Source organism: Adelges cooleyi, unplaced genomic scaffold, assembly GCF_023614345.1.
Source record: "Adelges cooleyi isolate 19-005CV unplaced genomic scaffold, UGA_ACOO_1.1 ACOO_flye_CR_arks_rails_tigmint_CR_PRNA_30, whole genome shotgun sequence".
NCBI classification, from domain to species: Eukaryota; Metazoa; Arthropoda; class Insecta; order Hemiptera; family Adelgidae; genus Adelges; species Adelges cooleyi.
In genome coordinates, this window is record NW_026095971.1 from 10,252,953 (window position 1) to 10,271,466 (window position 18,514).

At 29.3% G+C, this 18,514-nt stretch overlaps 2 protein-coding genes across 8 annotated transcripts in view; one reads left to right on the forward strand and one right to left on the reverse strand.

Moving 5' to 3' along the window:
• Positions 1–18,514, forward strand: part of LOC126839236 (dmX-like protein 1) — a 29,416-nt gene that overhangs the window by 1,179 nt on the left and 9,723 nt on the right. For 5 of the 7 annotated variants that reach the window (XR_007685810.1, XM_050574401.1, XM_050574403.1 and 2 more), the window contains exons 4-31: positions 35–253; positions 353–500; positions 559–744; positions 824–1,020; positions 1,192–1,310; positions 1,401–1,582; positions 1,666–2,039; positions 2,097–2,560; positions 2,633–2,778; positions 2,833–2,980; positions 3,063–3,212; positions 3,296–3,518; positions 3,601–3,767; positions 3,827–4,076; positions 4,211–4,600; positions 5,261–5,421; positions 7,830–7,966; positions 8,048–8,193; positions 8,268–8,377; positions 8,452–8,738; positions 9,190–9,317; positions 10,112–10,627; positions 10,975–11,249; positions 11,356–11,619; positions 11,680–11,787; positions 11,854–12,043; positions 12,114–12,277; positions 12,334–12,484. Coding sequence is in view for 6 of the 7 variants with exons in the window: in XM_050574401.1 (XP_050430358.1) it covers positions 35–253; positions 353–500; positions 559–744; positions 824–1,020; positions 1,192–1,310; positions 1,401–1,582; positions 1,666–2,039; positions 2,097–2,560; positions 2,633–2,778; positions 2,833–2,980; positions 3,063–3,212; positions 3,296–3,518; positions 3,601–3,767; positions 3,827–4,076; positions 4,211–4,600; positions 5,261–5,421; positions 7,830–7,966; positions 8,048–8,193; positions 8,268–8,377; positions 8,452–8,738; positions 9,190–9,317; positions 10,112–10,627; positions 10,975–11,249; positions 11,356–11,619; positions 11,680–11,787; positions 11,854–12,043; positions 12,114–12,277; positions 12,334–12,484 (6,000 nt within the window). In the remaining variant the exon portion in view is untranslated. The remainder of the gene's footprint in view (positions 1–34; positions 254–352; positions 501–558; positions 745–823; positions 1,021–1,191; positions 1,311–1,400; positions 1,583–1,665; positions 2,040–2,096; positions 2,561–2,632; positions 2,779–2,832; positions 2,981–3,062; positions 3,213–3,295; positions 3,519–3,600; positions 3,768–3,826; positions 4,077–4,210; positions 4,601–5,260; positions 5,422–7,829; positions 7,967–8,047; positions 8,194–8,267; positions 8,378–8,451; positions 8,739–9,189; positions 9,318–10,111; positions 10,628–10,974; positions 11,250–11,355; positions 11,620–11,679; positions 11,788–11,853; positions 12,044–12,113; positions 12,278–12,333; positions 12,485–18,514) is intronic. The other 2 variants (XM_050574402.1, XM_050574406.1) reach the window with 1 other exon arrangement.
• LOC126839237 (retinol-binding protein pinta-like) lies at positions 13,916–17,759 on the reverse strand. The gene is made up of 6 exons (XM_050574408.1): positions 17,474–17,759; positions 15,088–15,247; positions 14,764–15,013; positions 14,571–14,681; positions 14,398–14,506; positions 13,916–14,329 (listed from the first exon to the last, which is right to left on the reverse strand). The coding sequence occupies exons 1-6, from the start codon at positions 17,607–17,609 to the stop codon at positions 14,187–14,189; spliced, it is 909 nt and encodes a 302-aa protein (XP_050430365.1). The 5' UTR covers positions 17,610–17,759; the 3' UTR covers positions 13,916–14,186.

An 18,514-nucleotide genomic window follows, 5' to 3' on the forward strand; every position in this document is an offset into this window, starting at 1 on the left:
ATATTCTTTTATGTTTTTTAAATTTTGTTAATAGGAATTTCTAGTGATGGAGTTACATTTGAAATTGGTGAAGAAGCTATACCAATGTCAACATCAGCACCTGATCACAATGAAATTCGAGGTTGGGAATGTGTTTGGCAAAAAGAAACAGCCACTCCTGTTGTACATATAGCATTTTCTCCTGATGGAACTTTGTTTGCTACTGCTGGCAAAGATGACAGACTAGTCAAAATTTGGTTTGAAAATAAACAACGTTAGTAGTTTACTATAAAATTAATTAGGATATACAATCTTTTACATTTTAAACCTTTTATTTGTATGACTGACTGGAGAATATAAATTCTTATTTTAGTACTTTTCCCATCAAAAAGCGTTGATCAAAATTATTCAATGAGTGCAATTTCTAATTTTGGAGAACCAAATTACGGTTTTGTATATATAGCTCATCCTCGAGCTGTAACTCAACTATCGTGGAGAAAAACTAGCAAATATATGCCAAAGTAAATTACTTTTATACTTGTTTACAGCTTGTTTAATCTATTTTAATATTTATTTCAGAGGTTCTGTTTCTAACATGTTAGTAACATCATGTAGAGATAATATTTGTCGTCTCTGGTCTGAAACTGTGTTACCTGATGACGGATTGGTAAATATGAGTCATTTTGATCCATTGGCTGCTCATAATCCTCGATTTCGCACCCATAGACACAAACATAGACTTCTTCAACGTCTTAAACATATGAAGTACTTACATTATTTTCATGTCAAACACTATATATTAAACTACATATTTTATTTTATTATTATCATATATTTATTTTAGAGCTTGTTTTCATATAAGAAGACATGCTAAACATCAAGGAGACTTGGGAACAGGATTAGCTGGCAGCACAAGTTCCACTATACCTACTTTACCATCTACTTTCAGTGTGCATGATTTTCACAGCTATGGTTTTCACGGCACCGGTATCATTCCTGGACTTCATTTTCATTTGGCTGCTAGTATAAATGCTGAAACAGGTGAATAATACTATTTCGTAATTAAATTACTTAATATTACACAATGCTGATTGACACTTACATTATTTTTATTTTTAAAATAAATGTTACAAAGTTACATAAAACCGTTTCTATTATCAAGCAATAATATATGGTTGTCTTTTTTTTCATTTAACATGTATATGTCTTTAGATATTCCATTAGTGCCTAGTTTATCAAGTACTGATCCTGAAAGAGAGCCTAATTTTGTTTTACATTGGCTTAATAATAAAGAAATGCACTTTTCACTTCAGGCTGAAGCAATTTTAAACGTATGTTTTTAAATTTGATTTTTATATTTGGGAATGTACCTCTTCAGTTGAATAATACTCTAATGAGAAGTAATATTACCTGCTATTTAGGAACTTACTAAAAAAGTCGTAGAAAAGGATGATATACTCATAAATGAAAACTATGTGATATCAGAACATCACGATGTTGATTATGATACGAGACGTAAACCAAACAAACTTGGCAAAGGAATTTCTCAAGAAGAAAGTATAAGTGATGAACATAGCTATCCGTCTAGTCATCCTACTCTAAGGTATAGTATGCTAACATTCACATAACGTATTACTTGTTTTATTTATTGTTAAACATCTTATATTTTTCTATTTACTTTAATAGCAATACAACTTCTGTCAACTCACTCACAACTGATACCAATCACATGGCCACTGATTCTTTAGATAATAAAATAGAATGTCTATTACGAGACTGGCACCATAGCCCGGATTTGTTATTTGCTGTTCATCCTATTGATGGAAGTTATTTGATTTGGGTGGTTGATTGGTTAGATGAATATCATCCTGGATCATTTAGACAAGCTCAGGTTTCTTTTTCAACAAGAATACCTAATGCTTTTCCTCTCGGAGATGCCACTACGATGTCACATAACGTATGTTTGTATCATACATCTGGATCGAGTTTACAATTAGCTTTCAGAGATGTAGTTAAAACTGCTGCTGCAGCGCCAAGCAGATCTCCTAGTGACGCACATGGTTTGTTAATACATTAAAAAAAAGTCAAATTGTATTTTAATTGCCTTTTTTTTAAAGCTACAAATAACGATTATGGTGAATCAAGTCTTCCTAGAGTACTAGAAGAAGATGGAGATTCTTTAGGTGATGATATTGATCGTCAAAATGAATCATCAGTTGAGCCATCATCATTGACTGAAAATGGAAAACCTGGTAGAGCAACACCATCTGTAGGTGAAGACTCTGGAACTTTTAACGATATAATATCTGCGCCTCCATGTCCCACTTTATCAATGGTTACAAAACATACTAATGGAACACTTAATTTATGGCAACTTACTTTTGCTGATAAGTCTAAATTCTCACAAGTCCTAAGCATTGGTCATGCTTCACGAGCTTCTGGACATCGTTTCCGAGTAAACGATGTAACCTGCCACCCAGTGTTACCTCTGTTACTAACAACATCTCATCACAATCTACCTGATCAAGAGACCCCTGCTTCCCCTTTATCGCCATACCCACCTATAGCTCAACCACCTTCAGTGAGTATAATTTTATTGTTTTACATAGAAAAACAAATATATACATGAAATTTTAATGAAAAAAAATTCCAGGGATTTTGTAGTGAACTTATACTTTGGAGAGTGGATGCTGTTGGTCCTCTTTCAAAATCTGGTGGTGTTTCAGAACTCGCCCGCATCAATTCTCTTCAAATATCAGCGTTTTCAAATGTCGCTTGGATACCAACTTTATTACCGAGGTATAATTAAGATTAAAATGTTCTCGCATACAAATACAATTTATTATATTTCAGCACCACTTTGGGTACATTATCAAATTCTCCAAGTGCCTGTTTCGTGGCTTCAGATGGAGAATGTTTACGTGTTTATCAAGCAGTTATAGATGCTAGAACTTTATTAGCTGAAGTATCTAGCTCAGAACACCGTAGTCGAATAGCTGCTGTATGTATTTATGTTTATATGTATATCATTTAATAATATTTTATATTTGATCTATAATAGTATTTACTCAAATTATTCTCAGGACTCCATGGTAAGCTTGTCAACTGATGTTTCTTCTGAAACGGAATTGAAGCATAATTCATTACATGATCGTATCAAAATAGTATCTCAACAGTCGACTGCTAGACCTGGATGCATTATTCAACTTGATGCAATATCTGATGCGACTCATGTAATATTTTACTATATATCATGATAACATGAGAGCATGTTCTTTACATTAAATGAAAACTATTATGTGTTTTCTATTTTCAGGATTGGCAAAATACCCAATTTTTGCATGTATTTCAAGAACAGTTAATGACTGGGGAACGATCATCTGGTAGAGGTTTAGTAGATGCAATCAGTGGTTTAGAAAATGAGGAGCCCGATGAAGATTTTGAAGAACCGTTTTATTTAGTTGTCCTTGAACGTACTGTTCAAGGTACAACAGTTCATATGTGGCGTTTAATAATAGCTTCTCAGCCAGAAAATAATCGTATGTTATTTATTATATAATATTCATCCTGAATCAACTTTATATATTTATATATATATATATATTTTTTTTTTTGTTACAGCTACTTTAAGTGAAAGTATGATGTATGTACCTGACAGTCAGTTAGTACAAGATGACGATGAGATGGATAATACCGGAAAATTAGGTACAGCTCATTTAAGTGGAGACGAAACCACACATCAAACTTTTTCAGCGTTTGCCCCACATGTATCAATATCTACAACAAAAGTAATATATAAATAACAAAATGTATTTTTGCTTACTATAGTTGAAATATACATTTTAAGATTTGTACACAAGAATTAAATTTACCCGATGGAGTGGATGTAATTCATGCGTCTCCAGCTGGAGGACACCTAAGTTCTGCTTCCATTTATCCGGCTTGTTTTGCACCATATGTGTTTGTTACAGCATGTTCTGATAGCACTATAAGGTTTTGGAAGTGTAAAATTACCAAATTTGATAATAATGTTAGCTATCAATGGGTTGAGTGGGAAATGTTAAAAAGAGATAGAAAATCCATGATCGAAATATCAGGTTTGTAACTACCTTTGTTACATTTCTTGTGATGCTTAACTAGCATCTTTTTCCTTTATACATTAACTATCTATGATGTAATAATTTTTTTCCATTTTCAATTATAAATAATAAATTTATGTGTAATTATTAAGGTCAACCTTTGAATATAAGTGCAGCTTATAGTGGTCGTATTGCGTGTGCTTATAAATATGGCAAGTCATTCACTCGACCATCCAAAAAAGACCCAGAATCAAGATATGTAAACTTATGTGTAGCAATTTATGAGTGTGAAAGTACTGGTGGTTCAGAATGGTTACTTGAAGACACTATACACATGAAAAATATTCATTTGCCTAAACTTCATATTGACCCTAGTGTAGATATGACTTATTTACATGATCAAACTATATTATCATCTAAAAAACACAAATTACAGTCTACAGTTTTAAAAGCTCTATCATCAGAAGATTTAGATGGAACAAGTGGCCGAAATAACGGTAGAAATGGTGAAAATGATACAAACTTAGTCAAAAGCAGTCATGGTAAGCAGTAACAAAGTAAAATTTTGTAATTATATGTATAGCACCAATATATGTATTAGGATGGACCAAAAAAAATTGTTTTTGTTTTTTTCTTTCTTCTCTTGACATTATGTTCCTTGGGGTAAAATAATATTTCCCTACATTTTTCAGATTTTTTAAATTATTTTTAGAGGTTGCGAGCATCAGTTTTCCAAAAAAAATTGTTTTTGTTTTTAATTTTTTAAGGTATAAATATCAATTTTAAACAAAATGTTGCTTGTATACAAAATCATCATTCGAAAAAGAGGAATAGAGCAGTATTTTTTTTTTTTTACAATAAAAAATACTATCCAACTAATTTAGGCCTTAGAATGTAAAATTTGTAAAAATATTGATATATATACCCTAAAATATTTTTAACTTATTCCTCATTTAGTTACGAAGAATTCCAATATACTAACATAACACATTATTCTAACAATAAATCAGAAAAAAAATTAATTTAAAAAAAAACAAAAAACAAGTTTTGAATACTGTTACTTAACAAATATATATTTTTTTAGTTCATAGTTTTTACAAGTAATTAACAAGTATATTCCAAGGAACATAATGTCAAGAGAAGAACAAAAAAAAATTTGTTTTGGTCCACTCTAATATATATATATATATTTAAATGTTCAGGTTTATTAGCTGTTCCAAGTTTTAGTACTCTTCAATCACTTAGAAAATCGATTATTGAGAATGGTAACACATGTCCATTAACACAAAAACATATAGTTCAGTTAGACTGGGTATCTAAAGAAGATGGTTCTCATATACTCACTGTTGCTGTTGGTAGTAAAGTACGTAAAACACATTTTGTTGTCAGGGCCAAAAAAGTAACTGCCTGTGGGTTGTTGCGCTCTCTGTTCCCCGTCAGGAAGTCAAAATTGGAGTTTTTTTTAATAAATTCCAAAAAAATAGGGTTTTGATTTTTGAACAGTAGATGGATGTGAAGAAGTCGGGCAGCAAACTTGTTGGCCCCTGACTATATATAAGTTATTAAGTACAATTATTATACTTATTAAACTATAAATCTTAGTTGTATATAGGTATTATATTATTTAAAAAAGTAATGTGTAGGATTTTAAACAAAACTCTTTTTCAAATTGTTTTTTTTAATCAAAACAAATTTATGAAGAGTTTTTGTTGGATTTAAATGAGAAGGTGAGGAGATGTTAATGATTTTATAATATTGTATTTTTTTCTTTTTTTTGTGTGATGAACCCATAATTTCTTCAAAACCACCAAACTAAACAACATTATGTAGCAAGTCTATAAAAATCAGGAATTAAAGAATGTTAAAAGTTCACCTTTACCTTTCAAAATCGAAAAATAACACTAAAAAATTTACATATTTTTCAACTTTTTTTCAGTTTTGTTTAAAAAAGTCAATTAGTTTTAAAATTATTATTCTTTAAATTAATTAATAACTATTGATAAATGTTGGTGAACACTTTCTATTAATTTCTTTTTTTTGAGCATAGTTTTAAGACATAAGGTATGAAGATTAGACTGAAAGTAGAATTAGACCTTATATAGCAAAACTGTTTAAACAATATGAATGATTTGACGACCATGAAATTCATAGAAAAAACGTATCTTTTATATTAGAGCATATTTTGCAATACTCAGAATATATTGCATCATTTTCTGTAAAAATTCATTTTTTATTTAGTATGTATTAATATAAGGACTTAAGAGAGGCTGTTTTAAAAGCTACTGCGTATAAATTAATTACCAAAGAAATGGTTAGCAATATAAATAGTTAATAATATTATTCTACAACTTAAAATTATGTTGGCATTAGTTTGTTGTTTTTACCAAAGATTTGTTGTTTTTAGAGAGATTGTTTTTAATATTACAATCTAACATTTTATGAGTAACAATATCTCTTAGGAATACATTTTTATTTAATTTTAATTTATTAACTCTCAAAAAAATTATATGCAATATTAATATTTTCCTTTTTTAAAAATTTTGTTTCATTTCTTTTTTTTAATTGAAAATTTGATATTTTTTTGTTACATATGTTCATGTGTAGAGAGTAGGGTTGGGACTAATATTCGGATTTTGCGGATTTCCAGATCATTTGATATCCGGATAATTCGGATACGGATATCTGAAATCCGGATAATTTCGGGTATCCGGATAATTGATCAACTATCCGGATATCCGGATAGTTTCGGATATCAAATAATATTTCAATTATCCGAATAGTTTCGGATATTCATTTAATTTTTAACCAGCCGAATATATTTTTTTGAGTACTCAAATTTATGTATTTTTTGAAATTTTCACGGGTTGTAATATCACGTGGATGATTTTCAGATATATCCGTGTCAGTGGTTATTAATCGGCAGCGAAACAGTCGTGACAACCCCGAGGATGGACTCTGCAAAGAGTCCGAATAGTCGGTTAACAACCACTGACACGGATATATCTAAAAATCATTCATGTGATAGTAAAATTTAATTAGGTGTCATTATTTTATTTTTCGGTATGTTTAAAAACACTGTATATTATTAAGGAATATTTGTCTTATAATAATGAAATGAATATCCGAAACTATCCGGATAGTTAAAAACTATCCGGATTTCGGATATCCGTATCCGAATTATCTGGATAATTCGGATATCCGAATATCCGGATAGGCCCAACCCTAATAGAGAGTGAATGTTAAGGTTTTCATAGATATTTTTTCTTGGCTTTGTGCCCCTCTACTAATTTGTTAAAAAAAATTTACTTTTTATATTTTGGGGATTTTTTTTAGGTTAATATGTTAATAGGTTTTTATGTTATTTTTCACAAAAATCTATTTCGACCCGTTTTAAAATTCTGAAATCATAAAATTAAAAACTCAAATCAAATCTTTTGGTCAAATAACAGGAATGGGTAGATTTTTTTTTTTTTTAATAATGAAATTTTTTTTTTAAACCTGAAAAAAATGTATAATTTTTGTTTTTTTATTTAAAAAAATAAAATAAAACATGTCTTGGTATAATTCGATTTTTTTTACATTTTAGGAGTAAAATATAAAAAATGTGCCTTACAAGTAAAATAAAATTAAAAAAATTTCAAACATTTTTGAGGAGATTGAGCCGATGACCGCGTTGTTTGACTCAAAATGACCCCATATATAAATAATTTCAATAATTCAAATGTTTCATTATGTACTATTTAACTACTACATACACTTTTGTACTTATAGATCATGTTATTTACACCTGTGTCAAGTGATTTAGCTCAAGCTAACATGAAAGCAATGAAGGAGTCTCAATCAGTGAACCGTCCTATTTTACGAAAAGCATCCTCATTAGCTTCACCCAGTTTTGTGGATGAAATAAGGTAAAATAAAATAGTTTATTAACAAGCAATCACATACATAGATGATAATGTATTTCTTTAACTGTTTGCAATAATTTTCAGGTGGATGAAATTGAGAAAAATTGATCTCACAACTGCAGACGGCTTACCTCCACTCCCAATGCAGATGTCTTGGGTCCGTGATGGTATACTAGTTGTTGGTATGGACAGTGAGATGCATGTGTATTCACAATGGAAACCAAATTCATGTGAGATTCATAAAAAAAAATGTTATTTGTTATATAATGTTATTATTTTTTAATTACTTTTAATAATAATTCAGTAGATATACAGAAAAATACCATGCCATGTTGTAAGCTGGTGCACCAAGAATCAGATGAACTTCAAGATACTAGAAATCTTAGAGACGAAGATCTCAGGACATTAGCTCATGTATGATTCTTTGTTATAAATTAAATTATTTACAAAAATTGATTTCTCAACTGGACGTTTATTTATATTTTTAGGAAACCTCTCAAAGACGGTTAGCCAATGTAAGTTCAATGCCACATTTATCTCGTGTAAGTTCAATAAACTTGAACATGTTAACTGCTGAAACTAAGAAAAAGAAATTTGGTATTCAAAGTGGTGATTCTACTAGTAATATGGATTCTTATATGCCTGATTATGGTCTCTTTGAAGCCAGTCGTATAGCTTGTCCAGTTCTTCCTCAATATCACCCTAAACAATTAATGGAACTTTTAAACTCAGGAAAAATTCGATGGGTAAAAGCTATTTTAGCCCATCTTGTCAGGTAAAAAGTAACTAAATATTAATGATGGGAATCCAAAAAATCTGGATTTTTACAAAAAATGATATTTAAGCCACTACACAAAGCTGTGTAAATGTTAACCTAAGTAAAATATTTTGATGAAAAATTAAAAAAAAAAATGCTTAACCTTGGCTTAATATTCAGATTTTGTACTCCAGGTTTCAACAAATCCGAAATCTAAAACATTTTTATCTTTTTAGTGTTTTATTTTATTTTTACATTTTCATCAAAGACATTTTACTTGAATGCATATTAATATACAGTATTTATAATAATTTCAAATAGCTAAAATAGTGTTTTTTGTAGATATCTAGATTTTTGTATTCCTATCATTACTGAATATGTTTTCATTATATAATGAAATTACATTAATTTATTTACAGTTATATGTTTGACTAATTTATGCTTACTATTATTATTTGTTTTTATTTAGATGTATATCGACAACATGCAGCGTAAGACAAGGAGCTGTAGTATGTTCTTATTCAGAAGAAGATAACCTTACTCGTCAACGAGGATGGTCTCGATCAAGAACATTATCAATGAGCTACCCTGGAAATGGTATAAGTTTAAAAACTAATTATTTTAAATTAGTAAAAAATCCGCTTAAAAACAGAAAGTGATTTCAGGAAACATGTTTGTTTACACTTTCTAATTTTGTTACTTAACTAATATTGTTGAAATAAAAGAAAAAATTAACTGTGAATTATCAAGAGAGTTCATTGCAAAAAACAAAAATATATACGAGAGGCGAAAAGGAACCTCTTGTCGTAAATATAAAATTTTGAGCTATTGATATTCCAAATTCTGAACATTTTGCGATCTAAATCGTTTTCCTATCTTAAAAATTGGCTGAGTTATATTTGTTTGAGTTTATTATCGGAAAATGTTTTTTTTTAAGAAAAGATGCTTTAAAGTTTTGAACTTTAAAGCATCTTCTGAAAAAAAGTTGCCAACTTTTTATTCTACACACTTAAGGAATGAAACCTAACCAAAAATTAAAATATGGCACTGATAACATAATTTTTTATATGTTGTTTACGTAAATATGCTTCCAACTGTGATCAATGTTTTAGGCTCTCCTACAATTTAGATTCTCGCGACAAGAGGTCCCTTCTCCCTTTCCGCCTCACCTATATTAGAATTATGAATGACATTCTGTAAATTGATTATTTTACAAAATGCTTTATTTTAACCGAGCTATTCTTCTTATACATTTCCCATTTAAGTAGAGTTGATCAGCTAAATATTTTTATCGATTATTCAAGATTGAATATTAAATTACTTTTAAAATTATTTTTACTATTTTTACTATTGAACTTACAATCAACCTAAATTTGAGTCACTTTTTTCAGCAACAAGTCCTTTGGAACCTAGAGGATCAACTACAGCAATTCCTGAAGAGCTCATGTTAGATTATGCTGAAATAACATCTATTCCACCACTACCTTTATGGACGCTATTAGCAGCTGACAAAGAAAATGCTAGTACAGCTCTTAAATTAGCTGAAGACGATAAAGATTATAATGAACTTTTCAATGGAAATATTTCAACATCAGAAGACAATCTAGATGATATATTGAATGATGTATCCGAACCAGGAAGTCCACATAAAAGTGAACGTAGATTATCTAATGTTACAGAGAAACAACAATGCTTATTATCACATTTTGGACCAAAACAAGGGCAATTATTGTCTCGTTTATTAACTCATACACATTTGCCAGGGTTATCCAGCTTAGATCAAATGCATTTACTAGCTCTTGCTGATACAGTATCTACTTGTAACACAGATTTTGCTGATCGATTTGTTGACAAAACACAATTTACAAAAGATAGTTCAGTTCCGCACGAAGGTGAAGTTTGCTCAGGTATGGTAGAAAAATTAAGTAACTAACAAAGAAAGGTCATTTCCGTGAACTATAGATTTGAATGAAACCTATAGTATATATTATACTAGTATCTTTAATAAAATATAATTACCATATCATGCTACTTGCTAGAAAACAGTGCACCAGTTTAAGTAGCACTCATATATAGTGTATATGAAAGTTTTAAAGGGAAATGAGGTAGTTAATACAGTAAATACACAATATTGAATTTTAAAGCTTATAAATATGTAAATTTTACATTTTTCAATGACTTTTTATGACAACAATAACTTGTGCTATGTTCTGTCCTCAGTGTCTACATTGTTTAGTCTCTATTTATTTTTTAGATTCACTAGATGACTGCGGTCTCAGATTCTTGTTAGCAATGAAACATTACAATTACTTGTTAAGATGTTTGGGTGTAGCTCAGCGTACACAATTCCAAAAAAGAGGAATGTGTTCAGCTGATATAGCTTGGGCATTTCATTCTGAGAGTGAAGAAGAATTATTACAACTTACTCCATCTTATGTAAGAGGCAACCCACGGTGGTCAGCTTTAAAAGAGTTAGGTGTCGGTTGGTGGCTAAGAAATCAAACTTTGTTGCGAACTTGTATTGAAAAGGTTAGTGTGTATGATATTTGTCTGTATACATTTTTTACCTATTGATATTTTTGTAGTAATACTTTATCTCTAATATATTTTAATATTTGTTTTTAATTTGAAATAGATTGCAAAAGCTGCTTATCAGTTAAACCAAGATCCATTAGATTCAGCTATATTTTATCTTGCAATGAAAAAGAAATCATTAGTTTGGGGTCTATTTCGATCTAAGAGGGATGAACGTATGACTCAGTTCTTCTCTAATAACTTTGCAGAAGATCGCTGGCGGAAAGCTGCATTAAAAAATGCATTTGCTCTTCTTGGTAAGCAACGATTTGAACATGCAGCCGCATTTTTCCTGCTAGCTGGAGCACTTCGGGATGCAATTGAGGCAAGTTTATTTAAAAATATTAATATCCCCAATTTATTATGGGTAATTTTTTCTATTCAGGTGTGTTTGAATAAATTGGATGACTTACAACTAGCCATGGTTATAGCACGTTTATATGAAGGTGAAATCGATTCTACACCGCCTAATTTAAAACGTCTTTTATATGAGGTATTTGGAAAAAAAAATTGAAAAAAACAAATTAATGTTAATATTAATCTGGTTTCAATTGTGTAGGAAATTCTTGGTTGCGATCAGAATGGGGAAAATCAAAAGCTATCAATGGCTAATCCCGATCCATTCTTACGATCAATGGCCCTTTGGATACTTAAGGATTTTACTGGAAGTCTAAATACTTTAGTCCAAACAAATGTTGGTACTATGCATCCATTATATAATGATGAAGAAAAACAAGAAACTTCAGCTGGTATTTTGTTTATAAAAAACTAGTTATGTTAAAATGTAAATATCTAGTTGATTTTGTTTTATTTTTGCAGCAAATCCTAATGTGTTTAATTTTTATGTTTATCTTCGAACACATCCATTATTAATTAGACATTATTTAGCATCCACATATCAAGATAAGAAGAATCATACAGTTGTTCTTGCTGGATTTAGCTATGGATCTGATGCGAAATGTAGAGAAACTTCAGACCGACAGGTATAAGACAAAAACAGCAATGTTAAATATTTTACTAACGAATTTGCTTTTTAAAGTTGATGCTGGAAGATTCTATATCTCCGTTGGAAAGACAGTTGTATTTCAAAACGGCTCATGCTCATTTCAAAGCGGGTTGTCCAGCTCTTGCTCTAGAAGTTTTGTCCAAGCTGCCAAGCAAAATAATGGACCCATCAACTGAGTCAAATAGTAAGTCAAATTTACTGTATATTTATTTTGGCTTTAATTTAAAATGACCATGCTAAGGTATTTAGTACTTTTCTTAATTAACATAATCATATTCAACTGAACTATTACATAAAATTTTAATTTGAGCGCCCGTGTACATATATTTTATGATTATGATACATTTAGTACAGCAAACAACAGCAAGCTGTTTTAATAATAATATATATATGAATATATTTATTAAACTACATGACATCAGATAATGTATACTCTTCTTTTAATCGATTCACACATTTTTAAAACTCCTTATTCTAATTTCCTTAGATTATCAAATTTATAACTACTTTTTAACTTCAATGTGTAGCTGAGAATGTATTGCTTAAACATTATTATTATTATTATTTTTTTTTTTTTGATGACTAAGGGCTGTACTTAGCTTTGCCAGGCTAAGGGAAAATTAAATCTTCTAGGCCCCTTTTATTTTAATTTTTTTGTAGGCCTGGGCCCCTTAAAAATAAGCGTTAGGTCGGGCCCCTAACATATGACCCCGAGAAAACCTGTCTGAATACGTCCCTGCTGAGGCATAAGGTTTAAAAATTTGTCTGAAGGTATATCTGGAATGGGGCTATACAATAGGTAATTTTCTCAATAATCTGTAGTCAGACTTTCTTTTTTAAGGAATATTAAAAAAAATAAGGAACAATTACACTTTGACTGTAGCAAATTTTAAGGGTTGCTATATGAGAGTGAATAAACAGTCACAGGTATTCAAAAAATATTTTCTTCATATTGTCAAATACAATATATTGACATGTCCAATGAAGAAGGACGTAACTTGATTTTTATAACTTTTCAGTTTATTTAATATTAAGATAGCATTTCATTTTCTTTATCTCCCATAGAGACGATTTGTAACTCCTTTCAACCCTGATACTAAAAGTTAAATTTTAAATACATGTTTTGCTTCACAATGCTTTTTTTAATAATTGTTTTTTCTACCATGTACAGATTTCCCATCAAAACTTTTATTTAAAAGTAATATAATCACAGTTATAATAATTCTTGTTTACCTGAGCCCACCCTGTCTCAATATGCTCTTTCCCCACAATGCTGTGACCCCACTGTACTTTTTTGTTGTATATTCTGGAAACCAAATCCTTTTAATTATTGTGGTTTTTTACTTGCTTGGTGTTAGGTTTCCTTTATCTTTCGTTTTTTTTTGGGTAAATTGTTATGTTATAACTTATAATAATATCATGACCTGAGTTAGTAGTTTTTTTGTTTTACTAATAAAAAATAAATATTTTGTGACAGATTCTATGTAGTATTTTTATAAATTATATATTTAAAAAAAATAAGAGATTAGAGTAGATTTGTTCCAAGTACCAAATATATTTAAAATATAAACTAACAATATATTATAATATGCTAAAAATAAAGAGGTAATAATTAATACTAACTATTGACATAACAAATCTTATAATTAAATCTCACTGTTAAGTAATAATGTATTGCAGCTCTAGGTAATACAAACATACATTTAAAATCATGCAAACATATTAAAAATATAACAAATATTACCTTCGTAGTTTCACATCGTAATTTGTATACAAGAAGACAAGTACTATTATTTGTTATATTTATTTATTGATCAGAATGCTTAATTAATTGTATTAATTAAATATCACTCAAAAACTTTATAAAAAAAAAACAAAATAGTTGTTTAATCTATGCTCAAACTTTTGAATGACTGTATTTCTTCATCTGGTGTTATTGTTTCTACTTCACTTTGAACCACACCATTTCTGTATCTTTCTTCTGCCAAAAAAAACTCACGGTTTTCGATCATTTCAGCTCTCAGTTTGTCTATAAAAATGGGAACGAATAAATTAAATATAATTTTAAAAAATAATAAAATGCTGCTTAATTTATACCCATTGATTCTTGCAATGTTGGTGCTTGTCCACCGAAATCTTTTGGTACAACGTGTTGAGGAAGAGATTTTAGAAGTTCTTCCGTTTTGGAAACTGATTTGATTACAATCTAAATTAATAATAATTTATTTTTAAACACAACGATCGAGTTTATTTAAATTGTCATTACATACTTTGTTTATTAGAGCAGCACTCATAAAGGGTTTCATTGTTGAATATATTCGTTCAATTCCAGGTGTCACATTTATAATGTATATTTGTTCAATAATAAACGGTGTTGCCTCCTATTACAATGCCATATCAACTATTAGGATGTTTAATTTTGCAAGTTGTGTGTTTTTAATTTTAATAAATTATATAATTTACTTGAACGTAAGTCATTAGGTTTTTCGCATTCGATAGCGAATATCGCAGCGCGTGGCTCAATCCAAATTTTCTGGAATCTATAAGGATCCTGTAGCCTGGCATAGTACCCTTTTCGACTTGTTTGAGTTCGATGGCCATAAACGTTAACTTAGCCGCGACGTTGGGATAATATTGGGAGGCATCTCCAATTTTCAAACTTGTCCATATGTAACTGTAACGTTCGACTTCATCTTCGAGTATGTTAATATTGCTGTAAATATAATAAACACGATAAATATTTTATTCTTATAAGGTTGGCATAATAAATATTAAACATTTTCTCACACAACGTCGAATTGTTTTTGGTTGAAGGGATGTGTAGGATCCCTTCCTCTAAAGTAAATTGCACACTTTTTAGCCCGTAAAGTGAAGTATTGGCTAATGACTTTTTTGGCATTTTCTCTATCGTAATTGCAAGCATGCAAAAACATGATAATTTGTATGTCTGTAAGAGGAACAAAGCATTAGTTGGTTATTTTATTATTATTTCTATGTAATCAGTTATTATAGTATCAATACAATGTTTTATTGACTATAATACACACATAGTTGGCGAACTAAAACTTCTTAAGAATTTGGTGCTTGTAAAGTGTAGAGCTCATGCTCTCTATAAAAAGATTCGTAGTCTTGTTGATTACAGTAAATTTAATTTTCTGATATATTTCGGAAAGACTACTATAGTAAACGGTTGTATGATTACATTTTATCGTGAGTTGTGTTATCATGCTCAAGCCTCTTGCTCCAAAGCATTAAAAATTCTCGGTTTTATTAAACGATTTTGTACTAAGTTTAAGTTTTCTTTAAAAAAAGCTCATTACTGTACACTAGTTAATCTATTAAAGAGTATGGAATTCCTATAATGCATGTATTAGGAAAAAAATCAAAAGCTAGTAGCTTAAGTTGAGTTTTGCTGCTTTTATTATAAATATTAAATAATGATCATAATCTTCTGATTATAGTCCGATAAATAAGCTTGGTCATCGGGTCTTTCTGCAAACTTATTGTGCTTCAAGAAATTAACTGACGGTTCAATTGACTCTCGGGAGTTACTTTGTCAAGTTAATTTTGAAATTCCTCCATTCACGTACAGATTTCTATAGACCCTTTTTTGTACCTATAAACTAAACCAACCGATTTTTAGGACGATGCGTCTTTATATCTATTTTAATGTTAGTATTCTATAGATGTTTTGTGTTTTAAATTATTGACTTATTAAATTTTAAATGGGTGGTATTAATTGAATTTATAAATTAATTAATACTTGATGTTAACAATAGAGCTCAAAATATGACCTCGATAGTAACAAGAAATTTAAAAAAAAATAAGCAAAAAGGTTTTGCGTAGATAGGTAATTATACAAGTTAATATGTTGATAAAATTCAGCTGTAAAACTAGCTGGAAATTGAAACTTCGGGGCTGTCGTCTTGCCAGAAACTCGTAAGAGTTAAATCGAATAGAAATCAAGCGATATACAGCAATTGATAAGTGAATATCGATTATTATTATTATATAAAAAAAACGCTACATTAAAACGTGTTTATTCATCAACAATTATAAACAAATTTAAGAGTGAATAATTATTGAAATACAATTTTCACTCAGAATATTTAAGGAGAAAAAAATTAATATATACATGTTTGAACTGATTAAACTGTAAAATATTAATTACTTGAACAGATTACGCAATTTATATTGTTTTTGTCTTTTAGTTTTTGTCTGATAGTTGACTCTCATAAAAAAACCCATGTATTTTAATAAAATAAAAATATATTGTTGTTTATTTATTTTTTTAAATTGAAGTAGCAATGTAAAAAGAGGGGAGGGAGGTTAGCGGGCAAATATAAACCCTAATTTGTTTCAGGGCTATGTAAACATGAGGCTGCTTAATTTTATTTTACATTAGGGCCTATTCGTGCCATTGAATAGGATACAGTGATTATTGATTTATTATCAGCCAATGTAATTTATTTTTTATTCAATAGTTAGTTATAGATACATTAAAAATCCATTTCAATTTTAGAAATGTTGTTATTCAATACATATTTTATTTCTGTTTATACAATATATTTTGTAACATATATTTGACTTCATAAAATTATGTTGGTCACGTATTTTCAAATTTACTATTATGTAAAAAGTAACTGAATAAGTTAACAAGGATGTTACATAAATATACTTGGTTATAAAAAATCACGTTTATAACGTGTTTACTAAAAGTATATACTACTTAGTTTATAAGGCTTCACTTTATTTACAAACTAGTCATGAATAACGTTATGAAATTAATAACTACTTATATAAACTTGCATTTAATTTTAATATATAAAAATGTATATACTTCTCATTCTCTAGTATTGTGAACTAAAAATAAGTCATTCAATTTCAACTAAATATTTTTAGCAATTTTTTTTTGCATATTATAAAAATAAAGCTTTCTGTATTAAAAAAATATCTATTTAATTTAGCATAATATCTTTACTGTAGTAAAATTAATTTTAATATATAAAATGTAAAGTTATCGAACATAAAAGTAGCACTTTCTTATAAATATTTTATTAATTGTTTTATCTATTATCAGATTATTTACTTGTGTAGAGCTTAGTCATTTGTAGTTTGTTTGTACTGTGTTATGTGTATAATAATATAAATGTGTGTAGCGTTATAAACGTACCGGTAAGTTTGCCGTTCACGTTAATATTATCGTTTGCCCATTTGAGAAGCTCTTGAACGTCGTTTTCCGAAAGTTTTGGATTTCTTTCATATTCCTGTTGCGGTGTGATTTTATAAAATTTTGCTATGTCCTCCATGATGATTATTGTATTACTACTTTCACGGCTTTGATTAAAAGCGTATTTTTACACAAACTATACACTCTCTAAGCGAAAGAGTGTTTGATTGCAACTAAGAACACATACTGAGTAAACAAGTAAAATGAATGTTCACTATTGCGACCTCGATCATTAATTGCATTTTATCTCAACCTACTCGGTGTCTTCCATACGTACATTACGGCCTTGAGGAAAACAGGTCTTAACACTTATACGTAGAGTCCTGTTTCCACTTATAAGCTGCCAATGATTTTACCAACATATAAGCAAGTCGAAACTAGGGAAACCCATTATTCATCAAATAATCGTATATAATATTGTTCCTACAATTATCACGATGTCGTATGTAAATCATTTTTTAATTTTATATTGGAAATTTATTAAACAGCTTATTATAATTATGTCGTGAAAATGATGAATTATTTTGAAAGAACTAGTTTTTTTACTCAATTATACAAACTTTTGACCGAATCATTTTTTGGGGTAATATCCAGAACATTTCTTTACCTTTAATTAATATAATAATTCATAAGTGATTTAGAGCTTGTCAATACCGTGTGATAATACTTTTGGTGTTTTATCATATTACAATGTACTGTCGGTTTTTGGGTTAAATGTAAATTACGTGATGTAAACAAAAGCGTAACTACCTAGTACTAATTTTAATTAGTGTTATATAATAATAATAATTCTTAGTATTTTTTATTTAAAAAAATTTACTCGTTTGTAATTGTTAAAACCTGTAGGTATAGAATATTAATTTTAAAACTGCTTCATTAGCTATTTCTGTAGTATGTCATTTGAAGGTAATCGTGTATGAATATTGTTGAGAAACACTTTAGTGTCAGAGCCCTATTTAACAAAATACGACGGTGCTAATAAAA

Coding starts and splice junctions, on each gene's coding strand:
- LOC126839237 (XM_050574408.1), bottom strand. CDS start 17,609: ATGGAGGACATAGCAAAATTTTATAAAATCACACCGCAACAGGAATAT. Junction 15,248..17,473: donor CGTGAACGGCAAACTTACCG/GTACGTTTATAA, acceptor TTCCTCTTACAG/ACATACAAATTATCATGTTT. Junction 14,682..14,763: donor ACCTAATGACTTACGTTCAA/GTAAATTATATA, acceptor GCATTGTAATAG/GAGGCAACACCGTTTATTAT.